General features: G+C 41.0%; 1 protein-coding gene across 3 annotated transcripts in view; it reads right to left on the reverse strand.

Annotated features, from left to right (window-relative positions):
• GRM8 (glutamate metabotropic receptor 8) overlaps nt 1-25,741 on the reverse strand; it is a 2,054,171-nt gene that overhangs the window by 74,242 nt on the left and 1,954,188 nt on the right. For all 3 annotated transcript variants that reach the window (XM_069764916.1, XM_069764915.1, XM_069764917.1), the window contains one exon: nt 7,853-8,099. In XM_069764916.1, coding sequence (XP_069621017.1) covers nt 7,853-8,099 — 247 coding nt within the window. The remainder of the gene's footprint in view (nt 1-7,852; nt 8,100-25,741) is intronic.

A 25,741-nucleotide genomic window follows, 5' to 3' on the forward strand; every position in this document is an offset into this window, starting at 1 on the left:
TCAGGTACTTCTGGCCCTCCTCCCTTTGTGGAGGCGCCTGATTATTGTGTTTTCCTGCTTTAGTTAGGCCGCATAGTTTTCTGTGCTTTACCAGTCCTGTGCATTCCCAGTCTTGTGCCTTTCCAGCCCTGTGTTGTTCTCCTGTTTTCTCTTTCAGTTCCTGCTCCTGTGTTCCGCAGTTCCTGTGTTTTCCCTTTCCTCAGTCCGTTCCTCAGCTCCTTTACTTCTCACCCAGGTTTTCCTCCGTCACCTTCTTCCCTTTCTGTTTTTCCCCGTTTTTCTCCCTGTTTCCTTTTCCTGGAGCCAATCCCTGGTCCTGACCTCCGTGGTACTAGTTTTCCCTGTGCTTGCCTTCTAACAGTCCCTGTATAGGGGTTGGTTCCACTCTGGAGTGCTCGCTCAGGGGAGGTTCGGTGTCACGGTCCAGTGGGTCCACTCTTTGTTCTCGTCGCCTTCGGCGTAACAGACTGCACTCGGACGACATCTGAGTGCAGCCTGATTCTAACAGTCCACTCTTTGTTCCCGTCGCCTTCGGCATTACAGACTGCACTCGGACGACATCTGAGTGCAGCCTGATTCTAACAGCAGCTCATTGCTGCCTTCGAAAGTAGCGAGGCCCAAGGAAGGGGGGGCCCTAGGAGGGGGGGTGATGTTAGGGGTCGAGTTCACGCTTCTGCTGCGGTCTCCCATTCCTCTCCTGCCGCAGGTAAACCTGCTCAGCAGAGACGACGGTCCTTGCGTCTGGCTCAGTCTCACTCTGTGCTTAGGCTTGCTGTTGCTTCTCCAGCTTTTGCCATTAAAGCCAGTGCTGGGCAGCAGCGAGTGGACGCTTTTGAGACTAAGTCCTGCTTTTTCCCTTCTGAGCATGCCCAGGGTGAGATCTCCCGTTGGAGATCGAGGGTCACATGCTCAGATGCTGCAGTGGTTCCCATTGGTCCTCCTGGCAGGTCCTGAAAGTACTGCAGCTATATAAGCTTCGCATGACCGCACGGCCATGCGCTAGTGTACAATTGTATATGTGTGTTTGTTGTGAGTGCAAGTCGTTCATTAAATACCCCTACCCTATTGTATGACTGTTCGCGTATGGTGTATGGCTATCTAGCGCCCGACTAACCACTCAACGTGTCACACACGTATCAGCGTCTATTGCTGTGTCCGCCAGTGCGGCGCCACGCGCCAGTAGTGCGCCTCCTGACCCACGTCTGGGTTCTTAGTGGTGTCTGCCAGCTCGGCACAGTTCGCACTTCGGTGCTCTAATTATTACTGTTACCTAACACACCCAGTTGCGGTGTTGAGTGCTAGTAGTCTGATCGGACTTCAATCCTGAGTCTTGGGGTTGAGTTCGCTGACTCCTTGCTTGCACTCCTAGGTGCGGTATTGCGGACCAGTGGCTTAACTGGGTTCGCTTCCACCGCCATATTACGCTGCCATTTACTAGCAGCAGGTTTTCACCTGCACGGTGGACCCCGGACTGCGAACTCATCTATTATTATTACATCTTATTCTTGGTGCGTTCCGCCAGTCCTAACACTGGGTGACAACAAAATTGTTAAGAACTATATGAGCTATGTTTGCACAGCACACCTGATGAATAATTCAGAAATATTTGCATTAATTTTTGAGCTTGGTAAAAATAAATGTGCATGATGTCCTTACAACTTTTGCAGGGTTTTCATAATTATGGTGGTTATGTTTAGACAACTATTCTATAGTAAGGTGGTAGTAATTGTATTTCCACTAGGGTTGAGCGAAACGGGTCGGCCATTTTCAGAAGTCGCCGACTTTTGGCAAAGTCGGGTTTCATGAAACCCGACCCGACTCCTGTGTGGGGTCGGCCATGAAGTCGGCGATCTTCTGAATCTGGTATCGGAATTCCGATCCCGAGTTCCGATATGTTTGCAATATCGGAAATCGGTATCGGAATCCGTATTTAAGTGTAAAATAAAGAATTAGGGCGCGTCCGAGGGTGAGTATATACCTAATAGGAATATACTCACCCTCGGACGCGCCCTGCTTCTTTCCGGCAGCCTTCCTTCCTAAGAATCAGCGCTTCCAGGACCTTGCGGTGACGTTGCGGCTTGTGATTGGTCACGTGAGCGGTCACATGGGCGGTCGCGTGACCAATCACAAGCCTCGACGTCACCGCAAGGTCCTGCAAGCGCTGATTCGAAGGAAGGAAGGTTCCCGGTTAGTACCAGGGCACGTCCGAGGGTGAGTATAGCGATATTTTTTATTTTAATTCTTTATTTTACACTTAAATATGGATCGCAGGGCCTGAAGGAGAGTTTCCTCTCCTTCAGACCCTGGGAACCATTGGAAACCCAATGCACTGAATTGGGTTTCGAGTTTCGGCCGACCCCGACCCCGACTTTTTTATAGGATCGGCCGATATCACTCGACCCGACTTTTGAAAAAGTCGGGTTTCGTGAAACCCGACCCGATCCTATAAAAGTAAAAGTCGCTCAACCCTAATTTCCACTGTTGAGTAAATGTGCCAATATAGATCGGTAACATACAGAGATGCTTTGGTAAAAATTGCGAGAAGCTCACAAAGGACTGAAAATGTCAGATCCCACAAACAGGGAGTTCAGATGGAAAGTCTGCTGTAAATTCAGGTTCTTGAGAAGATACTGCAGTTTTTTCTTTTATTGCCATAAAGGCTATAATATAATATCAGAAGCTTCTCCTTACTTACAGATTGTCACTTGACACTAAGCTTGTTCTTTGATGCATAGTGAATAAGGAATAGGTGAAGTTCTTCCTGGAAAAAGAACAGTATCTGACCTGGATATCCAGGAATATGCACTTTTGAACATTTAAAACTCTCAGAACTTATGGGATACAATTGGTCTACAAAATTATTATTGCAAAGAGATCCAGCTGGATCATCTTCTGGAGTCCTGCACCATGCTCTAGACCAAACTAGACAATTACGGTGAGTTGGCTTTGCCTTATTCTCTTTGTCTAACAGATTGTGCCTCTGACAGATGGGAGACCACTTAGACTTCCAGTTACTAAGTGGTCTCCCTACGATTGTGGTGCAGGGAGCAGATGGACTCACAAAGGAAACATTGAACACTTTACAAGATATGGTTGTTATTCACTGTGGCTTGTAAGGAGTAATTGAGCTACTGGAAACCCTGACAGAACTCATTTCTTCCTGCTGTTTCTCTGCTAGCAGCAAGGAGTAAGCAGTGCTGGACAGTTGGAGATAAAAAGTGGCATGTCCATTAGAACACGAAAAGGCAGAACTAGGATGGCATGTGGTTAAACAGTCAAAAACAGCACCACATGGTGAAAGCACTATTTTATCCTCATTACACTATTTTATAACAGTATAAGAATGCCTAACCTCAGTAATGTTCAGCTAGAAGAGTTTAGAATTCAAATACACCGTTTTTCATCGTCCGCCAAGTTTAAATCATATGAGATCAAAGAGGGTGAGCAATTTACAATTTATTAACTGAATAATCACTTTAGATCAGTACAGAAGGCTTGTGAGGTGAGCCAACCGTCGATTAATTTTCTCAGAAACAATTTCAAATGGTGAGTGCAGCCTTAGGAAAATCTAGGCCAACTTAATGGCTAAGCAAAAGCAGGAATATTTGTTTCTAGGCAATTTATGGACATATTACACATAGTTAGTAAAATATGGGCAGTGATATCATTGTCTATATATTATTTTAACTTCTTAAAATATATTTCATGTCATAAACCAAAAACTTTTACTTAGCATTTCCTAAAAAGAATCTGTCATTTTCTAATTTGATCTTCAAAATATTCTGTCATCAGCTTTATACTAACCCCATAGAATGAATCGACATGTGGGTCTTGAAAATGCAAGATAAAAGATACCTGTAAGGTCTTAAAGCACTGGTGGAGCACCAAGAAATTACATTCAGAATGTATAAGCAAATTATGTTGAAAGGGCATTGGGAGCAATGCCTCAGTTTTCTTCATTTTTCCTTGGCCAGTGCCACCTTCCCCTCCTTGATTGACAGCTCTGCTCTCTGTCAGCCAAGTGCCTAGTGCAGCATTAGGTGGAGTCATTGAGCAATGACTGTATTTTTAAGACCTACATGGCAATGGTTTTTGGGGGCAGTATAATGTTGATGCCAGATAGCCTTTTATCTCTCACTAAAATTGACCTAAGATTTATAATAAGATATCTTTATTTCTAAAAAAAAATAAAGACCATAACTCGTTTCAATCTTGACTTGTGTAAAATTGAAAAAAGGGCTATTTCTATGCATGCCGTTTTGGTTGTTTTTACATGTAGAACAAGGGTTGGTCTATAACCCTTTCATTCCAAAGCCTGATTTCTTCCTGACCAGACCATTTTTTCTCAATTCACAGTCACTTAATGAGGTCATAACTCTGGAACGCTTCATTGGATCTCACTGGTTCTCAGACTGTTTATTTTGAGTTGTATTGCATTTCATAATAATGGTAAAATTTCATTGATATGACTTGCGTTTATTTGTGAAATAATCAGAAACTTGTAGAAAATTTTGAAAATTTTGCAATTTTCAAACTTTTAATTATTTTGCCATTAAATTAGAGAGTCATGTCTCTCAAAATAGTTAATAAATATAATTTCTCACATGTCTGCTTTACATCAGCACAATTTTTGAAACACAATATTTTTGTTAGGAAGTTATGAGGGTTAAAAGTTGACCAGTGATTCCTCATTTTTAACAACAAAATTTACAAAACCAATTTTTAGGGACCACATCACATTTGAAGTGACTTCTGCCTATACGACAGAAAATACCAAAAGTGACATTTCTAAAACCTGAACCCCTCAAGCTACTCAAAACCACATTCAGGAAGTTTATTAACCTTTCAGGTGCTTCACAGGAATTAATGGAATGTGATAGGAAAAAATAAATATTTTAACTTTATTCACATTCTCCTTTAGACCCATTTTTTTATATTTATAAAGGTAACTTCAGAAATTGTACCAATTTGTTGTGCAATTTCTTCTGAGCATGCTAATACCCCATGTGTGGGGGAAAACCAATGTTTAGGCACAGAGCAGGGCTTGTTTGCAGAGCCCCTAATGTGCCTAAAAAGTAGAAACTCCACACAAGTGACACAATTTTAGAAACTAGACCCCTCACAGAACCTATCTAGATATGTTTTAAGCACATTGAAACCTCAGCTGCTTCACAGAAGTTTATAAAATTGAATCTTGAAAATAAAAAAAAACACATCTTTCCTACAAAAATGTTTTTTAGCTCCAAACTTTGCATTTACATAAGAGTAACTGTGCAATACCAGGCACCATGCAATTTCTCCTGAAGCATGCTGATATCCCATATGTGGGAGAAAAACTCTGGTCGCACCGTATTGCTCGGAAGGGAAGGAGCACCATTTGACTTTTTGAATGTAAAATTAACTGGAATTATTACCGGACGCCATGTCGCATTTGAAGAACCACTCATGTGCCTAAACAGTGGAAACCCCCCACAAATGACACCATTTTGATAACTAAACCACTCCAGGGAACTTATCTAGATGTGTGCTGAGCACCTTGAAATCCCTGGTGCTTTACAGAAATTTATAATGTTGAAAATAAAAAAAATCACATTTTTCCAACAAAAATGTTTTAGCCCCAAATTTTGTATCCTCACAAGGATAACAGGAGAAATTGACCCCTACATTTGTTGTGCAATTTCTGCTGAGTTCGCTGATACCCCATATGTGGTCGAAAACTACTTTTGAGGCACAGTGCAAAGCTTAGAATAGCTGGAGCACCATATTACAGTGCAGATTTTGCTACACTGGTTTGAGGGTGCCATGTCACATTGGCAGAGCTCTTGAGGTGTCTGAACAGCAGACTGTGAGCCCTCGCGGGCAGGGCCCTCCCTCCTTATGTACTCGTGTGCCTTGTTATCTGCTCATGTTTAATGTATTTGTCTATATTTGCCCCGTATTCACATGTAAAGCGCCATGGAATAAATGGCGCTATAAAAATGTATAATAATAATAATAATAACAGCAGAACCCCCCATAAGTGACCCCATTTTGCAAATTTAATGTTTCAATGATTTCATCTAGGGGTACAGTGATCATATTGATACAACAGGTGTGTCACAGAATTTTACACCATTGGGCAATGAAGCAAAAAAAAAAAATTACCACCAAAATTATGTGTTAGCCACAAATTTTACATTTTCATACTGGGAAATGTGTAAAAATTGCAACAAAATGTGTCCCACATAGTGTTGAGCATTCCGATACCGCAAGTATCGGGTATCGGCCGATATTTGCGGTATCGGAATTCCGATACCGAGTTCCGATATTTTTGTGATATCGGGAATCGGTATCGGGATTAAGATTCAAGTGTAAAATAAAGAATAAAAATAAAAAATATTGATATGCTTACCCTCGGACGTGCCCTGATTGTCACCGCTGCAACCGCCATGCTTTCGTTCCTAAGAATGAGCGCGTTAAGGACCTTCGATGACGTGGCGGCTTGTGATTGGTCACGTGAGCGGTCACATGACCGCTCAGCGACCAGTCACATGCCGCGACATCATCGAAGGTCCTTAACACGCTCATTCTTAGAAAGGGAAGCATGGCGGTTGCAGCGGTGACAACCAGCGTGCGTCCGAGGGTAAGTATATCAATATTTTTTATTTTTATTCTTTATTTTACCCATGAATATGGATCCCAGGGCCTGAAGGAGAGTTTCCTCTCCTTCAGACCCTGGGAACCATAGAGGATACCTTCCGATATTTGTGTCCCATTGACTTGTATTGGTATCGGATATCGGTATCGGCGATATCCGATATTTTTCGTATATCGGCCGATACCATCCGATACCGATACTTTCAAATATCGGACGGTATCGCTCAACATTAGTCCCACAATTTCTGCTGAATGTAGAATTACCCCATTTATGGCTGTACAGAACAACTCACACAAGTCTCTCGCCTCTATACCCAGCAATGCCGCCTGCACTCGGGACCGAAGCGTGCGGCTGCATGTATTTCTATGCAGCTGAATGCTCCGGTTCGAACCGCCAGTGGCAGTGTCTCGTATTGAGGCGAAAGACTCGCGCAAGTTTCTCACATTGCAGTTGCAAGTGGAACACCGGCCTTAGCATAACGACTGTCCCAATTATGGTTGCTTTGACGTGGCGTGATGTCTTTCACATTTTTTTTACCAAAAAACATGTTAACTAAATACCGTATATAATTTTCATGCACTATGCTATTTATTTACTGCAGGGTATTTAATCAATATGCTTCTGTCTTTGTTTTTTTCTGTTTAGTGGCCAGTGTGAACATACACTTACACACTGCATGCATACCAATTTATACCCCAGTTCATACCTTTTGGTTTTTTTTCTGTCTGTCTGCATCATGTGCATATAAAGGTGTGGCATGCCTATCTTTTGAGATGGGCACTATTGATGTGGTCTCCTTTGTCTGTGTGTCCATTAATTGAGCTCAGTCCATCTCAGCCCTTATCTACATGCATGTCACCTGACAAACGGTAAGGTTTTTAAAATTAGAGTTACGTCCCAATTACGGTTGCCGTGATGAGGCGGGATGGCTTTCACATTTTTTAAATCAAAAACATGTTAACTAAATACCATATATTATTTTCATGCACTATACTATTTATTTTTTTACTGCAGGTTATTTAATCATTATGTTTCTGTCTTTGTTTTTTTCTGCTCAGCGGCTAGTGTGAACATGCACTTACACGCTGCATGCAATATTAAGAAGGACCCGCAACTTTTGCATAGTATTTTATTGTTTAAATAATGCACAATTAACATTTTGAGCACTGACTTTGTTAGCGGCAACCACAGCAGAGCATTCACACAGCTACTTACTATTTGTTTCAAGACTTTCACACAGTTCCGTTTTCACTTCACCATTTGGTCTGTCATTCCCTTTTTGGATCAGCTTACTCTGCATGGTGGCAGCTGTCACAACAGCCTTGAAGCTCCTCTTTCTTTTTTGAACATTTTGCTCTGGGTGGAAAATGATAATGTAAACCTTGGGCATGTAGAGCATTCCCAGAGATACAGATGCACTTAAACTCATGGACACTGTTAATGTAGTAGTCTGGATATACATCTAGAAAGGAAAAAAAAGAAACAAACAACAAAGTTAGTAATTAGCAGAAAAACAATTAAACAGCTTAGGGCAAGAAATAGCTTGTGAAAGGTTGCACAGATAGAGTTGAAACGTATCGTGTATGAGTGAATGAAGGACCCTTTTCACTTTTTCACTAATTGCATATGATGCTTCATTTTTCTTCTAAATATTTGGGATGATAACCAAGAAGTGTCATCTAAAGAACAGAAAGATTCAAGTAGAGAAGACCAAATCTAATTCAATTAAGTTTTTGCTTAAATTTTAGGAATTTGCTAATTATTTTGAGTGATTTGCCACCAAATTTATACATTGGTAGACAAAGCCAACTGGTGGGAGTGAATGCCCACTAACAAATACAAATATCCCACTGTGTGATATCAAATATATAGCAATTGTGAGAATTATGGTAAGACTTAACATTTAATGATAGAAGTAAAAAAAAAGCCGCATAAAAATAGAGAGCAGATATTCCGTGTAGGTGTAGGTCACCTTTTTGTACAGCCTGGAGATCAGTTTATTTTATTAACCTCTTCATGATGGAGCCCTTTTCATTTTTGCATTTCTAATTTTCGCTCACTTTCTTCACAGAGCCATATTTTTTTTATTTTTCCATGAATATGGCTAAATGAGGGCTTGTTATTTGTAGGACACCATTGGTTTTACTATATTGTGTACTAAAAAATAGGGGGAAAAAATCCAAATGCGGTGAAATTGCAAACAAAGTGCAATTCCACAACTTTTTTTTTTATTATTCGCTCTAAGGCCGGTGTCACACTGGCGTTTTAAACGGCCGAGTGCAATGCGATAAAAAATCGCATTGCACTCTTACCAATTTTAAGCTATGGGGCAGCTCCCACCAGCCGACTTTTTGTCGGCCGTTTTACTCGGTCCAAGACAATCGCAGCATGCTGCGATTGTCTCGGACCGAGGAAAACTTTCGGCTCACTCGCACCCATATAAGCCTATGGGTGCGAGTGAGACAGTGCACGCCACTCGGATATCATCCAAGTGTTGTGCATTATAAGCGGACCCCAGCAATGGAGGAGATGGAGAAATTAATTTGTCCGCCACCTCCACAGCTGTGCTCCGATCCTCCCTGTGCGAGAGAATCGGAGCACAGACACATGACACTTGGCTCCTGCTCTGCTGCGAGCAGGAGCCGAGTGTCATTAGCATATCGCATTGGATGCTCTCGCATAGGATGCAATACGCCAGTGTGACCTAAACGCTTAAACTGACCTGCCAATATGAATCTCCAGGTCATTATGAGTTCATAGACACCAAACATGTATAGGATCTTTTTTATTTAAGTGGTAAAAAAATCCAAACTTTGGTAAAAAAAAAATTGACTATTTTCCGAGACCCTTAGCATCTCCATTTTTCAGGATTTGGGCCAGGTGAGGGCTGATATTTGCATGCCCAGTTGACGTATTTAATTATACCATTTTAGTATGGATAAGGTCTTTTGCCCATTGTTGGATTTTAATGTTGCGGCGTAATTCTGGGGTTTTGACTTTTTTTTTGCTACGTCGTTTACCCATCAGATTAACTCTTTTAATAGCTTGATAAATTGGTCGATTCTGAATGCGGTGATACCAAATATGTGTATGTTTGATTTTTTTAATTGTTTTATTTTGAATGGGGTGAAAGGGGGGTGATTTGAACTTTAATATTTTTTTTATATTTTTAAAAAACTTTGACAACCTTGGAGGTCTGTTGGAGAATTCTGGTTGTTATGCCAACCCATCGGTCACTCATGATCATGTAATGGGGTCACCGTTGGGTGGGATTACGTTGCGCTTCCCGGAAGCGCAAGTTAATTGCATATAACAGCATTTAACTAGTTAACAGCCATGGGTGGATTGCAATTCGACCCACGGCTGTTAGTCACTTGTCAGCTGTTCAAAACAGCTGACGTGCCAGGAAAGATGTGGATTCAGCGCTGGAGCCCACATCAAAGGGGGAGACACGACATGCACCGTAATAGTATGGTGCATATTGTGAAGGGGGTTAAAATCAGTGAAAAGTGATGTGATCTACCTTGCAACATGTAATCACAATCAGAGGGGCAGTTAGTTAGGTTTTGCTCACTGGTCCACCCACCTCCACTAGAAAAAATGTCCTACTGCATATATATTTTTAGGACAATATATTATGTATCTCTAAATGTTACTCTCCCAGTTTCAACTGAAACTTCAAGTCCAGTGTTAACAGATATTACACTATGACCAGCAGAAAACATTAGGATATATACATCAGACCATGTTAAATTGATAGACATAAACCTGTACACATCCAATAAGTAGGGACTATCATAGCCAACATAAAAGCAGCAGAGTTTGCTGAAGACATTTTTTGGGAATCTGCATAGTAAAAGATCATTAAAGCACACAACATAGCCATAGCGATAAGGAAAGAAAACCATAAAAAACTGAGGAAACTGTACAGATAGCGTATAAAATAATTATTTAATTGATAGGGAGAGAGAAATGGAAGAGTCACTTTGTAAGGTAGGACTAGAGAGGTTGGGAGCTGGCATCAGCTTGATTAATGTGGTTATATTGTTGCTGCAATTCAATCAGTCCTTGTTATGCAGAAGCAAACCACCAATATTGTTTGGAAAAAAACATCAAACATTTAACTATGTGACTGCTTCAAACAGTGTAACATAGTAACATAGTTATTAATGTTGAAGGAAGACTTTAAGTCCATCTAGTTCAACCCACAGCCTAACCTAACATGCCCTAACATGTTGATCCAGAGGAAGGCAAAAAAACCATGTGGCAGAGTAAGCTCCACATTGGGGGAAAAAATTCCTTCCGACTCCACATACGGCAATCAGACTTGTTCCCTGGATCAACACCCTATCAAGGAACCTAATATATAACCTGTTACATTATACTTTTCAAGAAAGGCATCCAGTCCTCTCTTAAATTTAAGTAATCAATCACTCATTACAACATCATACGGCAGAGAGTTCCATAGTCTCACTGCTCTTACAGTAAAGAATCCGCGTCTGTTATTATGTTTAAACCTTCTTTCCTCCAGACATAGAGGATGCCCCCTTTGTCCCTGTCTCAGGTCTATGATTAAAAAGATCATCAGAAAAGTCTTTGTACTGTCCTCTCATATACTTATACATTAATATAAGATCACCCCTTAGCCTTCGCTTTTCCAAACTAAATAGCCCCAAGTGTAATAACCTATCTTGATATTTCAGACCCCCCAGTCCTCTAATAACCTTGGTCGCTCTTCTCTGCACCCACTCTAGTTGAGCTATGTCTTTCTTGTACACTGGAGACCAGAACTGTACACAGTATTCTAAGTGTGGTCGAACTAGTGAATTGTATAGAGGTAAAATTATGTTCTCCTCATGAGCATCTATGCCTCTTTTAATGCATCCCATTATTTTATTTGCCTTTGTAGCAGCTGCCTGACACTGGCCACTAAATGTGAGTTTGTCATCCACCCATACACCCAGGTCTTTATCATTGACGGTTTTGCCCAGAGTTTTAGAATTAACCCCTTCACCCCAAAGCCTGTTTTCACCTAAGTGACAGGGCCAATTTTTACAATTCTGACCATTGTCACTTTATGAGGTTATAACTCTGAAACGCTTCAACGGATCCTGGTGATTCTGACACTGTTTTCTCGAGACATATTGTACTTCATGATAGTGGTAAAACTTCTTCGATATGACTTGCATTTATTTGTGAAAAAAACAAAAATTTGTCGGAAATTATGAAAATTTAGCAATTTTCAAACTCTTAGTTTTTATGCCCTTAAATTAGAGAGTTATATCACATAATATAGTTAATAAACAACATTTCCCACATGTCTGCTTTACATCAGCACAATTTTGGAAACATAATTTTTTTTTGTTAGGATGTTATAAGGGTTAAAAGTTGACCAGCGATTTCTCATTTTTGCAACAAAATTTGCAAAACCATTTTTTTACGGACCACCTCACACTTGAAGTGACTTTGAGGGGTCTATATGACAGAAAATGCCCAAAAGTGACACCATTCTAAAAACTGCACCCCTCAAGGTACTCAAAACCACATTCAAAAAGTTTATTAACCCTTCAGGTGCTTCACAGGAATTTTTTGAATGTTTAAAAAAATTGAACATTTAACTTTTTTTTCACAAAATTTTTACTTCAGGTCCAATTTGTTTCATTTTACCAAGGGTAACAGGAGAAATTGGACCACAAAAGTCGTTGTACAATTTGTCCTGAGTACGCCGATACCCCATATGTGGGGGTAAACCACTGTTTGGGCACATGGCAGAGCTCGGAAGGGAAGGAGCGCTATTTGACTTTTCAATGCAAGATTTGCTGGAATTGAGATCGGAGCCCATGTCACGATTGGAGAGCCCCTGATGTACCTAAACAGTGGAAACCCCCCACAGGTGACACCATTTTGGAAAGTAGACCCCCTAAGGAAGTAATCTAGATGTGTGGTGAGCACTTTAATCCTCCAAGTGCTTCACAGAAGTTTATAATGTAGAGCCGTAAAAAAAATTTTTTTATTAATTTTCACAAAAAATGATCTTTTTGCCCCAAATTTTTTATTTTCCCAAGGGTAAAAGGATAAATTGGACCCCAAAAGTTGTTGTGCAATTTGTCCTGAGTACGTCGATACTTCATATATGGGGATAAACCACTGTTTGAGCGCATGGCAGAGCTCGGAAGGGAAGGAGTGCCATTTGACTTTTCAATGCAAAATTGGCTGGAATTGAGATCGGACGCCATGTCGCATTTGGAGAGCCCCTGACGTGCCTTAACAGTGGAAACCCCCCACAAGTGACCCCATTTTGGAAAGAAGACCCCCTGAGGAACTTATCTAGATGTGTGGTGAGCACTTTTAACCCCCAATTGTTTCACTAAAGTTTAGAATGTAGCATTGTGAAAATTAAAAAATCATTTTTTCTTTCCACAAAATGATGTTTTAGCCCGCAATTTTTTTTCCCCAAGGGTAACAGGAGAAATTGGACCACAAATGTTATTGTCCAATTTGTCCTGAGTACGCTGATACCCCACATGTTGGGGGGAACCACCGTTTGAGTGCATGGCAGAGCTCGGAAGGGAAGGAGCACCGTTTGAAATGCAGACTTAGATGGAATGGACTGCAGGTGTCATGTTGCATTTGCAGAGCCCCTGATGTACCTAAACAGTAGAAACCCCCCACAAGTGACCCCATATTGGAAACTAGACCCCCCAAGGAACTTATCTAGATGTGTTGTGAGAGCTTTGAACCAACAAGTGTTTCACTACAGTTTATAACGCAGAGCCGTGAAAATAAAAAATATTTTTTTTTCCACGAAAATGATATTTTATCCCCTATGTTTTTATTTTCCCAAGGGTAACAGGACAAATTGGACCCCAAAAGTTGTTGTCCAACTTGTCCTGAGAACGCAGATACCCCATATGTTGGCTGGAACCACTGTTTGGGTGCACGGCAGAGCTCGAAAGGGAAGGAGCGCCATTTGAAATGCAGACTTAGATGGATTGGTCTGCAGGCGTCATGTTGCATTTGCAGAGCCCCTGATGTACCTAAACAGTAGAAACCCCCCACAAGTGACCCCATATTGGAAACTAGACCCCCAAAGGAACTTATCTAGATGTGTTGTGAGAGCTTTGAACCAACAAGTGTTTCACTACAGTTTATAACGCAGAGCCGTGAAAATAAAAAATATTTTTTTTTTCCACGAAAATGATATTTTATCCCCTATGTTTTTATTTTCCCAAGGGTAACAGGACAAATTGGACCCTAAAAGTTGTTGTCCAACTTGTCCTGAGAACGCTGATACCCCATATGTTGGGGGGAACCACTGTTTGGGCACACAGGAGAACTCGGAAGGGAAGGAGCCCTGTTTTACTTTTATAAAAGCAGAATTGGCTGGAATTGAGATCGGACGCCATGTCGCGTTTGGAGAGCCCCTGATGTGCCTAAACAGTGGAAACCCCCAATTATAACTGAAACCCTAACCCCAACTCTAACCCTAACCCTAGCCCTAACCCTAGCCCTAACCCTAGCCCTAGCCCTAACCCTAGCCCTAACCCTAGCCCTAACCCTAGCCCTAGCCCTAACCCTAGCCCTAACCCTAGCACTAATGGGAAAATGGAAATAAATACATTTTTTTACATTTTATTATTTTTCCCTAACTAAGGGGGTGATGAAGGGGGGTTTGATTTACTTTTATAGCGTTTTTTTGGCGGATTTTTATGATTGGCAGCTGTCACACACTAAAAGACGCTTTTTATTGCAAAAAATAGTTTTTGCATCACCACATTTTGAGAGCTATAATTTATCCATATTTTGGCCCACAGAGTCATATGAGGTCTTGTTTTTTGCGGGACGAGTTGACGTTTTTATTGGTAACATTTTCGGGCAGATGACATTTTTTGATCGCTTTTTATTCCGATTTTTGGGAGGCGGAATGAACAAAAACCAGCTATTCATGAATTTCTTTTGGGGGAGGCGTTTATACCGTTCCACGTGTGGTAAAATGGATAAAGCAGTTTTATTCTTCGGGTCAGTACGATTACAGCGATACCTCATTTATGTAATTTTTTTTATGTTTTGGCGCTTTTACACAATAAAAACTATTTTATATAAAAAAATAATTGTTTTTGCATCGCATTATTCTGAGAGCTATAACTTTTTTATTTTTCTGCTGATGATGCTGTGTGGCGGCTTTTTTTTTGCGGGACAAGATGACGTTTTCAGCGGTACCATGGTTATTTATATCCTTCGTTTTGATCGCGTGTTATTCCACTTTTTGTTCGCCTGTATGATAATAAAGCGTTGTTTTTTGCCTTGTTTTTTTTTTTTTTTTTTTGCAGTGTTCACTGAAGGGGTTAACTAGTTGGATAGTTTTATAGAGCGGGTCGTTACGGACGCGGCGATACCAAATATGTGTACATTTATTGTTTTTTTTTTTTTTTACATAAATAAATGGATTTATTGGGAAATGTTTTTTTTTTTTTTATTTGGGGATTTTTTTTAATTTTTTTTTTACACATTCTATTTTTTTTTTTTTTTACTTTCTAACATTGTCCCAGGGTGGGACATCTCTGTATTAGATCAGATCGTTGATCTGACACTGTGCATAGCACACTGTCAGATCAACGATCTGACAGGCAGCTTACCTGGCTTTCCAGCGCCTGCTCTCAGCAGGCGCCGGCTAGCCAGGTCACTTCATGACCCGGAAGGAGTCCGGCGGCCATCTTGGATCCGGGGACTCCTTCCGGGTCACCGGAGCAACGCAATCTCATTGCGTTGCTCCGGTGGGAGAGCGCAGGGAGCCCCCGTCCCTGCGCGATCCCCCTCTATGCCGCTGTCACTACTGACAGCGGCATCAGAGGGGTTAAATGCCCGCGATCGGTGATAGCGCCAATCGTGGGCATTGCTGCGGGGTGTCAGCTGTCATATACAGCTGACACCCGCACCCGATCACCGCGGCGCTCAGCACGAGACCGCGGTGATCGGTGCGCCGTACTAGTACTGCTGCTGGCACTAATGCAGTGCCGGCAGCGCAGTACTAGTACGGCGCGTGTCGCGAAGGGGTTAAGCACATAATTATACATCTTATTACTTCTACCCAAGTGCATGACCTTACATTTATCCCCATTAAAGCTCATTTGCCATTTATCAGCCCAAGCTTCTAGCTTACATAAATCATCCTGTAATATAGAATTGTACTCCACTGTATTAATTACCCTGCAGAGTTTAGTTTCATCTGCAAATATTGAAATTCTGCTCTGTATGCCCCCTACAAGGTCATTAATAAATATGTTAAAAAGAAGAGGGCATAATACTGACCCCTGTGGTACCCCACTGCTAACCGTGACCCAGTCCGAGTCTGCTCCATTAATAACCACCCTTTGTTTCCTATCCCTGAGTCAGCTCTTAACCCACTTACACATGTTTTGCCCTATCCCCATTATTCTCATTTTATGTATCAACCTTTTGTGTGGCACTGTATCAAAAGTTTTTGAAAAGTCCATATACACTACGTCCACTGCGATCCCATGGTCCAGTCGCAAACTTACCTCTTCATAGAAATTGATCAGATTTGTGTGACAGGAACAGTCCCTAGTAAACACATGTTGATATTGGGTCATGAGGTTATTCCTCTTCAGATACTCCAGTATAGCATCCCTTAGAATGCCCTCCAGGATTTTACCCACAGTAGAGGTTAAGCTTACTGGCCTATAATTTCCGAGTTCAGTTTTTGTCCCCTTTTTGAATATTGGCACCACATTTGCTATACGCCAGTCCTGTGGTACAGACCCTGTTATTATGGAGTCTTTAAAGATTAAAAATAATGGTCTATCAATGACTGTACTTAATTCCTGCAGTACTCGGGGGTGTATCCCATCCGGGCCCGGAGATTTGTCAATTTTAGTGATTTTTAGATGCCGCCATACTTCCTGCTGGGTTAAGCAGCTGACATTTAATGGGGAATTTTTGTTATCACTGATCATATTGTCTGCCATGGAATTTTTTTGAGTAAATACTGATGAAAAAAAGTCATTAAGCATATTGGCTTTTTCCTCATCCTCATCCACCATTTCACCCAGACCATTTTTAAGGGGGCCAACACTATCATTTTTTAGTTTCTTACTATTTACGTAGTTAAAGAATATTTTGGGAATATTTTTACTCTGTCTGGCAATGAGTCTCTCTGTCTCAATCTTTGCTGCCTTAATTTGCTTTTTCCGAAGTTATTTAATTTTCTGTATTTATTTAATGCCTCATCACTACCTACTTCCTTTAATTCTCTAAATGCTTTCTTTTTTTCTCTTATTGCGCCCCTTACAGCTCTATTTAGCCATATTGGTTTCCTTCTATTTCTAGTATGATTATTCCCATACGGTATATACTGTGCACAGGTCCTATCCAGGATGCTAATAAACATCTCTCATTTTCTTTGTGTATTTTTATGTCTCAGAATATCATCCCAGTTAATTGCACCAAGATCATCTCTCATCCATTGGAAATTTGCCCTCCTGAAGTTTAGTGTCCTTGTGACCCTTCTACTACACATCTTATTAAACGATACATGAAAACTTATTATTTTGTGATCACTATTCCCCAAGTGACCCCCAGCCCTTATATTTGATATGCGGTCTGGCCTGTTGGTTAATATGAAGTCTAGCAGTGCCCCCCTTCTTGTTGGGTCCTGAACCAGTTGTGAAAGGTAATTGTCTCTCATAGTTGTCAAAAAAATGATTACCTTTGCTGGAACTGCCAGTTTCTGTTCCCCAATCTATTTCAGTAATTTATTATTTTTTCCCCCACCCCTTATCTCCACCCACAGGGACTCTACATTTTCATTAGATTCACCTATATTATCACGCAGGATGGGTTTTAAGGATGATTTTACATATAAACACACACCTCCCCCTCCCCTATCTGTTCGGTCATTTCTGAACAGACTATAGCCCTGCAAGGTAACAGCCCAGTCATGGCTCTCATCCAGCCATGTTTCAGATATCCCCACCATGTCATAACTATGCTCCAACAACATTAATTCTAATTCATCCATTTTGTTGGCGAGGCTTCGGGCATTAGTATACATGCACTTTATGTATCTCTCTGTACCTCTGTTCTTTCTTAAATTATTAACTGTTCTAACCCCACCCCCCATGCCGCCGCCACCCCCAACTTCCTTTTTTTGTGCCCAGGTCTCTATCTGCACTATCTTCCCCTTTAATAAAATGAATACCCTCCCCCATGCCCTAGTTTAAACACTCCTCTAACCTTCTAGCCATTCTCTCCCCCAGCACAGCTGCACCTTCCCCATTGAGGTGCAGCCCATCCCTAGTGTAGAACCTGTAGCCAACTGAGAAGTCGGCCCAGTTCTGCAGGAAGCCAAACCCCTCCTTCCTACACCAATTCTTGAGCTACTTATTAAACTCCCTAATCTCCCATTGCCTCTCTGGCGTGGCACGTGGTACAGGCAGTATTTCGGAAAATACCACGTTGGAGGTCCTTCCTTTCAGCTTGCAGCCTAATTCCCTGAAATTGTTTTTAAGGACCTTCCACCTACTTCTAACTTTGTCATTTGTGCCAATGTGCACCATGATCGCTGGGTCCTCACCTGCCCCTCCCAGTAATTTGTAAACCCGATCAGCGATGTGTCGGACTCGAGCACCAGGTAGGTAGCACACCATTCGACGATCCCTGTCTTTGTGACAGATTGCCCTATCTGTTCCCTGTTGTGAATTCTGTTGTCGGGCTCCCTCCTGTGGTCATGAATGGTACTTCGGCTGGTTCTGTCCATGGACTTCCTCTGGTGGGTGTTTCTGAGTTTCCTTCCACAGGTGACGAGGTTAATTCGTTAGCTGGCTGCTCTATTTAACTCCACTTAGATCTTTGCTCCATGCCACCTGTCAATGTTCCAGTATTGGTCTTGTTCACTCCTGGATCGTTCTTGTGACCTGTCTTCCCAGCAGAAGCTAAGTTCCTGCTTGTATTTTCTTTGGTTTGCTATTTTTCTGTCCAGCTTGCTATTTTTATTGTTGTCTTGCTTGCTGGAAGCTCTGGGACGTAGAGGGAGCGCCTCCGCACCGTGAGTCAGTGCGGAGGGTCTTTTTGCACCCTCTGCATGGTCTTTTTGTAGGTTTTTGTGCTGACCGCAAAGCAACCTTTCCTATCCTCAGTCTGTTCAGTAAGTAGGGCCTCACTTTGCTAAATCTATTTCATCTCTGTGTTTGTATTTTCATCTTTACTCACAGTCATATGTGGGGGGCTGCCTTTTCCTTTGGGGAATTTCTCTGAGGCAAGGTAGGCTTTATTTTTCTATCTTTAGGGCTAGCTAGTTCCTTAGGCTGTGCCGAGTTGCATAGGGAGCGTTAGGAGCAATCCACGGCTATTTCTAGTGTGCGTGATAGGATTAGGGATTGCGGTCAGCAGAGTTCCCACGTCCCAGAGCTCGTCCTTTATTATCAGTAACTATCAGGTCATTCTGTGTGCTCTTAACCACCAGGTCCATTATTGTCCTGACCACAAGGTCATAACAGTTCCCCTAATAATTGAATCCCCCGCTACCAGCACCTGTCTGGCCTGCCCTGCTCTCCTGTTTCCCTCCTTACTGTAGCAGTCACTTCTCCGGCTTTCAGAGGACATGCCTGGCTGCAGCAGTGCTACCCCTGTACTGGCACCCCCCTCATCTGCCAACTTAGCAAACTTATTGGGGTGTGCTAGATCAGGACTAGGCTCCCTGGCACTCTTCCCTCTACCCGGCCTTCTAACTGTCACCCAGCTTGCTGCTTCACTGTCCTGCAGCTCCATCCTACCATCCCCCCTATCTATTCCATTGAGCGTCTGCTCAGTGAGCAGAAGACTCCTGTCCATATTGTCAATGGATCTCAGTGTTGCCAGCTATTATTATTATTATTATTTATTATTATAGCACCATTTATTCCATGGCGCTTTACATGTGAGGAGGGGTATACATAATAAAAACAGGTAAAATAATCTTGAACAATACAAGTCACAACTGGTACAGGAGGACAGAGGACCCTGCCCATGAGGGCTCACAATCTACAAGGGATGGGTGAGGATACAGTAGGTAAGGATAGAGCTGGTCATGCAGTGGTTTGGTCAATCGGTGATTACTGCAGGTTTTAGGCTTGTCGGAAGAGGTAGGTCTTCAGGTTCTTTTTAAAGGTTTAGATGGAAGGTGAGAGTCTGGTATGTTGTGGGAGAGAGTTCCAGAGTAGGGGTGATGCATGAGAGAAATCTTGTATGCGATTGTGGGAAGAGGAGATAAGAGGGGAGTAGAGAAGGAGATCTTGTGAGGATAGGAGGTTGCGTGCAGGAAAGTACCCGGAGATGTCACAGATGTATGGAGGAGACAGGTTGTGGATGGCTTTGTATGTCATAGTTAGGCTTTTGTACTGGAGTCTCTGGGTAATGGGGAGCCAGTGAAAGGATTGACAGAGGGGAGAGGCTGGGGAATAGCGGGGGGACAGGTGGATTAGTCAGGCAGCTGAATTTAGAATATTGTAGATTGGAGGGGTGCGAGAGTGTTCGAGGGGAGGCCACAGAGCAGGAGGTTACAGTTGTCGAGGTGGGAGATGATGAGGGCATAGACTAGGGTTTTTGCAGATTCTTGGTTTAGGAATGTACAGATCCATGAAATATTTTTGAGTTGAAGGCGGCATGAAGTGGAAAGGGCTTGGATATGCTGCACATTTAGATTCAGAATCTGGGCTTCCAAATGCTCAACGTGCTCACATCTCGCACAGCAGTATGCACCCTCGACCAGCTGCTCAAGGACTGCATACATGTGGCAAGATGTGCACTGGATGGCATTAACAATAGTGGAGCACATTTCCTAATGGGGATTGCACCAGACAGAAATGTTAAATAAAAAATAAATGCAGAGTTTCAATAAAATACAGAGAGCAATTCAGTAATTCCTCCCTTGGAAATTCCCTGAATCCAAAGTCACTGAATCACAAGTCACACTTACCGTCGTTCACAATTATGCTCAGGTCACACTCAGCTCGTTCACACTCGCTAAACTGAAGATTTAAAGAGATTCCTTTTTTTTCTTTTCCCCTCAGCAGCAACCCACCTTGCTGTTCAATCCACTTCTTCACACCCAGTATTAACATTTTCCTTACCTGTTTTTTTTTAATCTAATTTAACATACATGCAGGTCACACTAATACCTAGTTACTCCTGTTATTTTTTTCTGTCTAACTAGCACATTTTGTTTGCTTAGTTTGGGGAAGGTGGAATCACAGTTCCCTGCACAACTTTTAAGAAAAAAATGCTAAAAAGTAAGAATGTTTTATAAAATAAATGTGTAAAGTAATAGTTAATTCTCCTTGTTCTAGCTTAGACTCCTAGTTCTTTTTTATGCTGACATTTTGATATTGGCTGTATGTTTGGGACTGTAGTCTTGCTTGAGAAAACATTTGGAACCAATCATAGACCTCCCTGATGGTATTGAAAGATGGATAAGTGTCTGTCTGCATTAACTCCTCAATTCCATTTGCTGAAATACAGCCTTACACTTGCAAGAAACTCCTCCATGCTTCACTCTTGCCTGAAAACAATTATTGTACAGTGCTCCCACCCTTCAGCTAAAAGCGCCTTTTGTTACAGCCAAATATTTCAAATTATGGGTCATCAATCCATTACAACTCCTGCCATGTTTCTGCAACCACATTTTTATTTTTCATGCATAGTTGAGTCATTGACCTTGCTTCCAATTCGAAGGTGTATTTTTTTTTGCACAATTCTTACATGGAGACCACTTCTGGCCTGACTTCTTAGTAGAAGAGTATACCTGGGACCTATTTGTAGGTTCTGAGGTGAGTGCACTGCTTGATACCTTCAAATTTTGAAGTAAAGTAAACATAGTGAGTCCTTCATCTGCAGTAAATTTCCTTACCTAACAGTCTCCACAGTGCCCTTTTCTCAATGTCCTTAACACTGAGAAATAAAGGTAGAAACTTTTCTATCACACATTACCATCAGGGAAGCATCTCACTGGTCCTAATTTATTCTGCAGCAGGACAACAACCCCAAACAGCACCAATATCATTAAGAACTATCTTCAGCATAAAGAAGAACAAAGAAGTCTTGAATGTATTCATATGGCCAGCCCAGAGAGCTTACATCAACAGCATCGAGTCTGTGTGGGATTTCATGAAGAGACAAATAAATATGTGAATAGTTCCCAAAGATGTTTGGAATATTCTTCCTTTTGGATTCTGTTATGCACCTACCACACTCACACATGGGTAAAGAGAGTAAGGGAGACTTATTATAGAAAGAAATAGCACCTACACCCAACTGGTCTCTGTACAGACTAGTCAATCCCAAGCCACACAACCAAAAACACTACCTCAGACTTGAGTCCCTAAAAGACCTTGAAGGGGTTTCTCATGCCTCCTGAGGAGCCAGAGGGGAGGGCACAACCTACTACCATCAAAGGGAAAGAAAAGTGTGCAGGTGGACACAAATACTCGGGGTCAGAAACTTAAATAACAATTATAAGAGGAAAGATAGAATAGTAAGGTGAAACAAGCAATAACTGAAACTAGAATAACCTCTAAGAAACCTAAAAATTGTCAAAGGGAAAGGTGCTGGGGATGTGGACAAACAATAATATAAGCAGTGTAACTCTAGCAGGGTGAATACCATAACTAGAGGGCTGAAAATCCTTATTACAAATCCACCTTGAAGTATAGCCAGCAAAGCAGTGCAGTGAATTGATAATGTGCAGTATTAATCCCCACCCAGAACATGATAAAGCAAACCAAAATGGGAAAATAGAAAACACCTAGAAATGAGCACACCAAGAAGGGGGAATAAAGACAATAGAAACAATCACCAGTTGGGGGAAGGAAAAGAGCACTAGTTCAAAAGACAAAAGATCTAATCACAAATCAATTGGTTACCAGATCGAATCCCCAAACCGAGTATTCTTCATTTACTGGAACAATGACAGAACAGTTCTATGTATGGTTGTCCTGAAGGAGACGTTGCAAATCTGAAACGCGTTGACAATAAACCAGCTTTTCCCTATCATTTTCCTTTTAAGCACACAATACTTCCATTGCCCTGGCAACTTTTTTTCAATCCCCTCTTTTCAGGGCAATTACTTTGAAGTACTTTTGATTTGCTGTAAATCAAATTAAAGCTAAATTTTACAAAGATGACAAATGAAAATTTCACAAGATTAACTCATCACTAGTCAGCCTATTATGTGGCTCAGTGGTGACTATAAATATTGATATGAAAAATTAGAGAAAAAAATATATATAACTTTTATATGTTTCACTTTTGCAACTAAATGTAATGCTCAGATGTATGTGAAATGCATTTAGAACAATGATGCACAAATAGGGTTAAACTTTTTTTAGCAAGCTCTTCCTCCTATTGCGCTACTTTTTCTATTAGAAGGATTATTTCAGTACATTTCTATACGTTAAAATAATATAATTTATTGGAGTTATTTACATATATTTTGGCATAAGCCCTAAAAATATTATTGACCTTGCGCACCGAGTCTCTGGCGGCTGTTAAAATTAGTTTATAATATGTTTTTTAAAATGATTTATTAATGTTCGATGTTTTTAATCACTAATGTGAACTAAACAATTAAAAGTTTTAATAGATGATCTGTTTTTCTATGTAGGTTTGATATGAATAGTGCTGTCTTGGTGATAAACATGATAAACAGCTGGCGTTGACTCAGAATCGGATTGATACACCTTATGCTTTATCCACAAATCAGTAATTTTGATCAGTAATTCATCAGTATACCAAAACCAGAAGTGTCTCCAAAGCACAGAACAGGTGTCAATCTTTCAATTATACATTTTCTTTGTAAGATCCACTCCTGGTTTTGGCAGACAAGCACTGATGAAAAATAGTGACCAAATACTGATTTGTGAATAAGCCCAAGAATTGCATTTTCTTTAAAACATTGCTCATTATTAGTTGTGTGGTCTGGAAATGAAGATGTTAATACATGTTCTAATGAGATGTTCTGACTTGAAGCCTCTGGAGAAATTCTACTGCTAAGTGTAGCTCGCACAATTTAATAGAATTTTAAATAGGTTTAATTTTAACAATATAGTTCCCAGACTCTTATAAATAAAATTGAAAAAGACTTCAATCTTTTCTTATACAACGTCTATCACTTATCAAATATACAATTATTTGCAAAATGGCCCACAGTGAATAAAGATGTGTGTGACTGAATTTTGTTAAGTTCTCTTAGGAAGCCTTTATTTGAGATAGAAAAATAAGTGTTAATGAATTTAAAAAAATATTTTCTAATACACATCAGGTGAATAGCACAAAACATTATATGTATATGATGTTGAAAAAAATGCAGATTAGTTAAAAGAGAAAAATATTGGTGTTGCTGCCATTGTTCCATCTTAGAAATCTAATTGGCATTTAAACAGTGATTACAGTGCATTATGCCAGATTTTGCCCAATATACATGTTATATACATGTTTGGCTGATTAGAGCTCTCTACTGCACATGTCAATGGCCACTATATTTATGCACGGAGCTACAAACAGACATATTTTTTGCATGTATCAGCAGTTTTCAAAATCTGTACTAGAAAAAAATCAATACAAAATATAAAAGATATTTGTGGTATTGGTTGACTTTTTTGTACAAAATTCTTCAAAATGGGTTACATACCTGTAGTTCATGCATTTCGTTTCTGCTATCTAGCTCTGTATTAAATACATATATACATATATATATATATATATATATATATATATATACACAGTACAGACCAAAAGTTTGGACACACCTTCTCATTTAAAGATTTTTCTGTATTTTCATGACTATGGAAATTGTAAATTCACACTGAAGGCATCAAAACTGTGAATTAACACATGTGGAATTATATACTTAACAAAAAGTGTGAAACCACTGAAATTATGTCTTATTTTCTAAGATCTTCAAAGTAGCCACCTTTTGCTTTGATGACGGCTTTGCACACTCTTGGCATTCTCTTGATGAGTTTCAAGAGATAGTCACAGGGAATGGTTTTCACTTCAGAGGTGTGCCCTGTCAGATTTAATAAGCTGGATTTATTGCCTTATAAATGGGGTTGGGACCATCAGTTGTGTTGAGCAGAAGTCTGGTGGATACACAGCTGATAGTCCTACTGAATAGACTGTTAGAATTTGTATTATAGCAAGAAAAAAGCAGCTAAGTAAAGAAAAACGAGTGGCCATCATTACTTTAAGAAATGAAGGTCAGTCAATCTGAAAAATTGGGAAAGCTTTGAAAGTGTCCAAAAGTACAATTGCAAAAACCATCAAGCGCTGCAAAGAAACTGGCTCACATGAGGACCGTCCCAGGAAAGGAAGACCAAGAGTCACCTCTGCTTCTGAGGATAAGTTTATCCGAGTCACCAGCCTCAGAAATCGCAGGTTAATGCCACACAGACTTCTAGCAGTAGACAAATCTCTACAATAACTGTTAAGAGGAGACTTTGTGCAGCAGGCCTTCATGTTAAAATAGCTGCTAGGAAACCACTGCTAAGGACCGGCAACAAGCAGAAGAGACTTGTTTGGGCTAAAGAACACAAGGAATGGACATTAGACCAGTGGAAATCTGTGCTTTGGTCTGATGAGTCCAAATTTGAGATCTTTGGTTCCAACCACCGTGTCTTTGTGCGACGCAGAAAAGGTGAACGGATGGATTCTACATGCCTGGCTCCCACCGTGAAGCATGGAGGAGGTGTGATGGTGTGGGGGTGCTTTGCTGGTGACACTGTTGGGGATTTATTCAAAAGTGAAGGCATACTGAACCAGCATGGCTACCACAGCATCTTGCAGTGGCATGCTATTCCATTTGGTTTGCGTTTAGTTGGACCATCATTTATTTTTCAACAGGTCAATGACACCAAACACACCTCCAGACTGTGTAAGGGCTATTTGACCAAGAAAGAGAGTGATGGTGTGCTACGCCAGATGACCTAGCCTCCACAGTCATCAGACCTGAACCCAAACTGGATGGTTTGGGGTGAGCTTGAACGCAGAGTGAAGGCAAAAGGACCAACAAGTGCTAAGCATCTCTGGGAACTCCTTTAAGATTGTTGGAAGACC

Source organism: Ranitomeya imitator, chromosome 4, assembly GCF_032444005.1.
Source record: "Ranitomeya imitator isolate aRanImi1 chromosome 4, aRanImi1.pri, whole genome shotgun sequence".
NCBI lineage: Eukaryota > Metazoa > Chordata > Amphibia > Anura > Dendrobatidae > Ranitomeya > Ranitomeya imitator.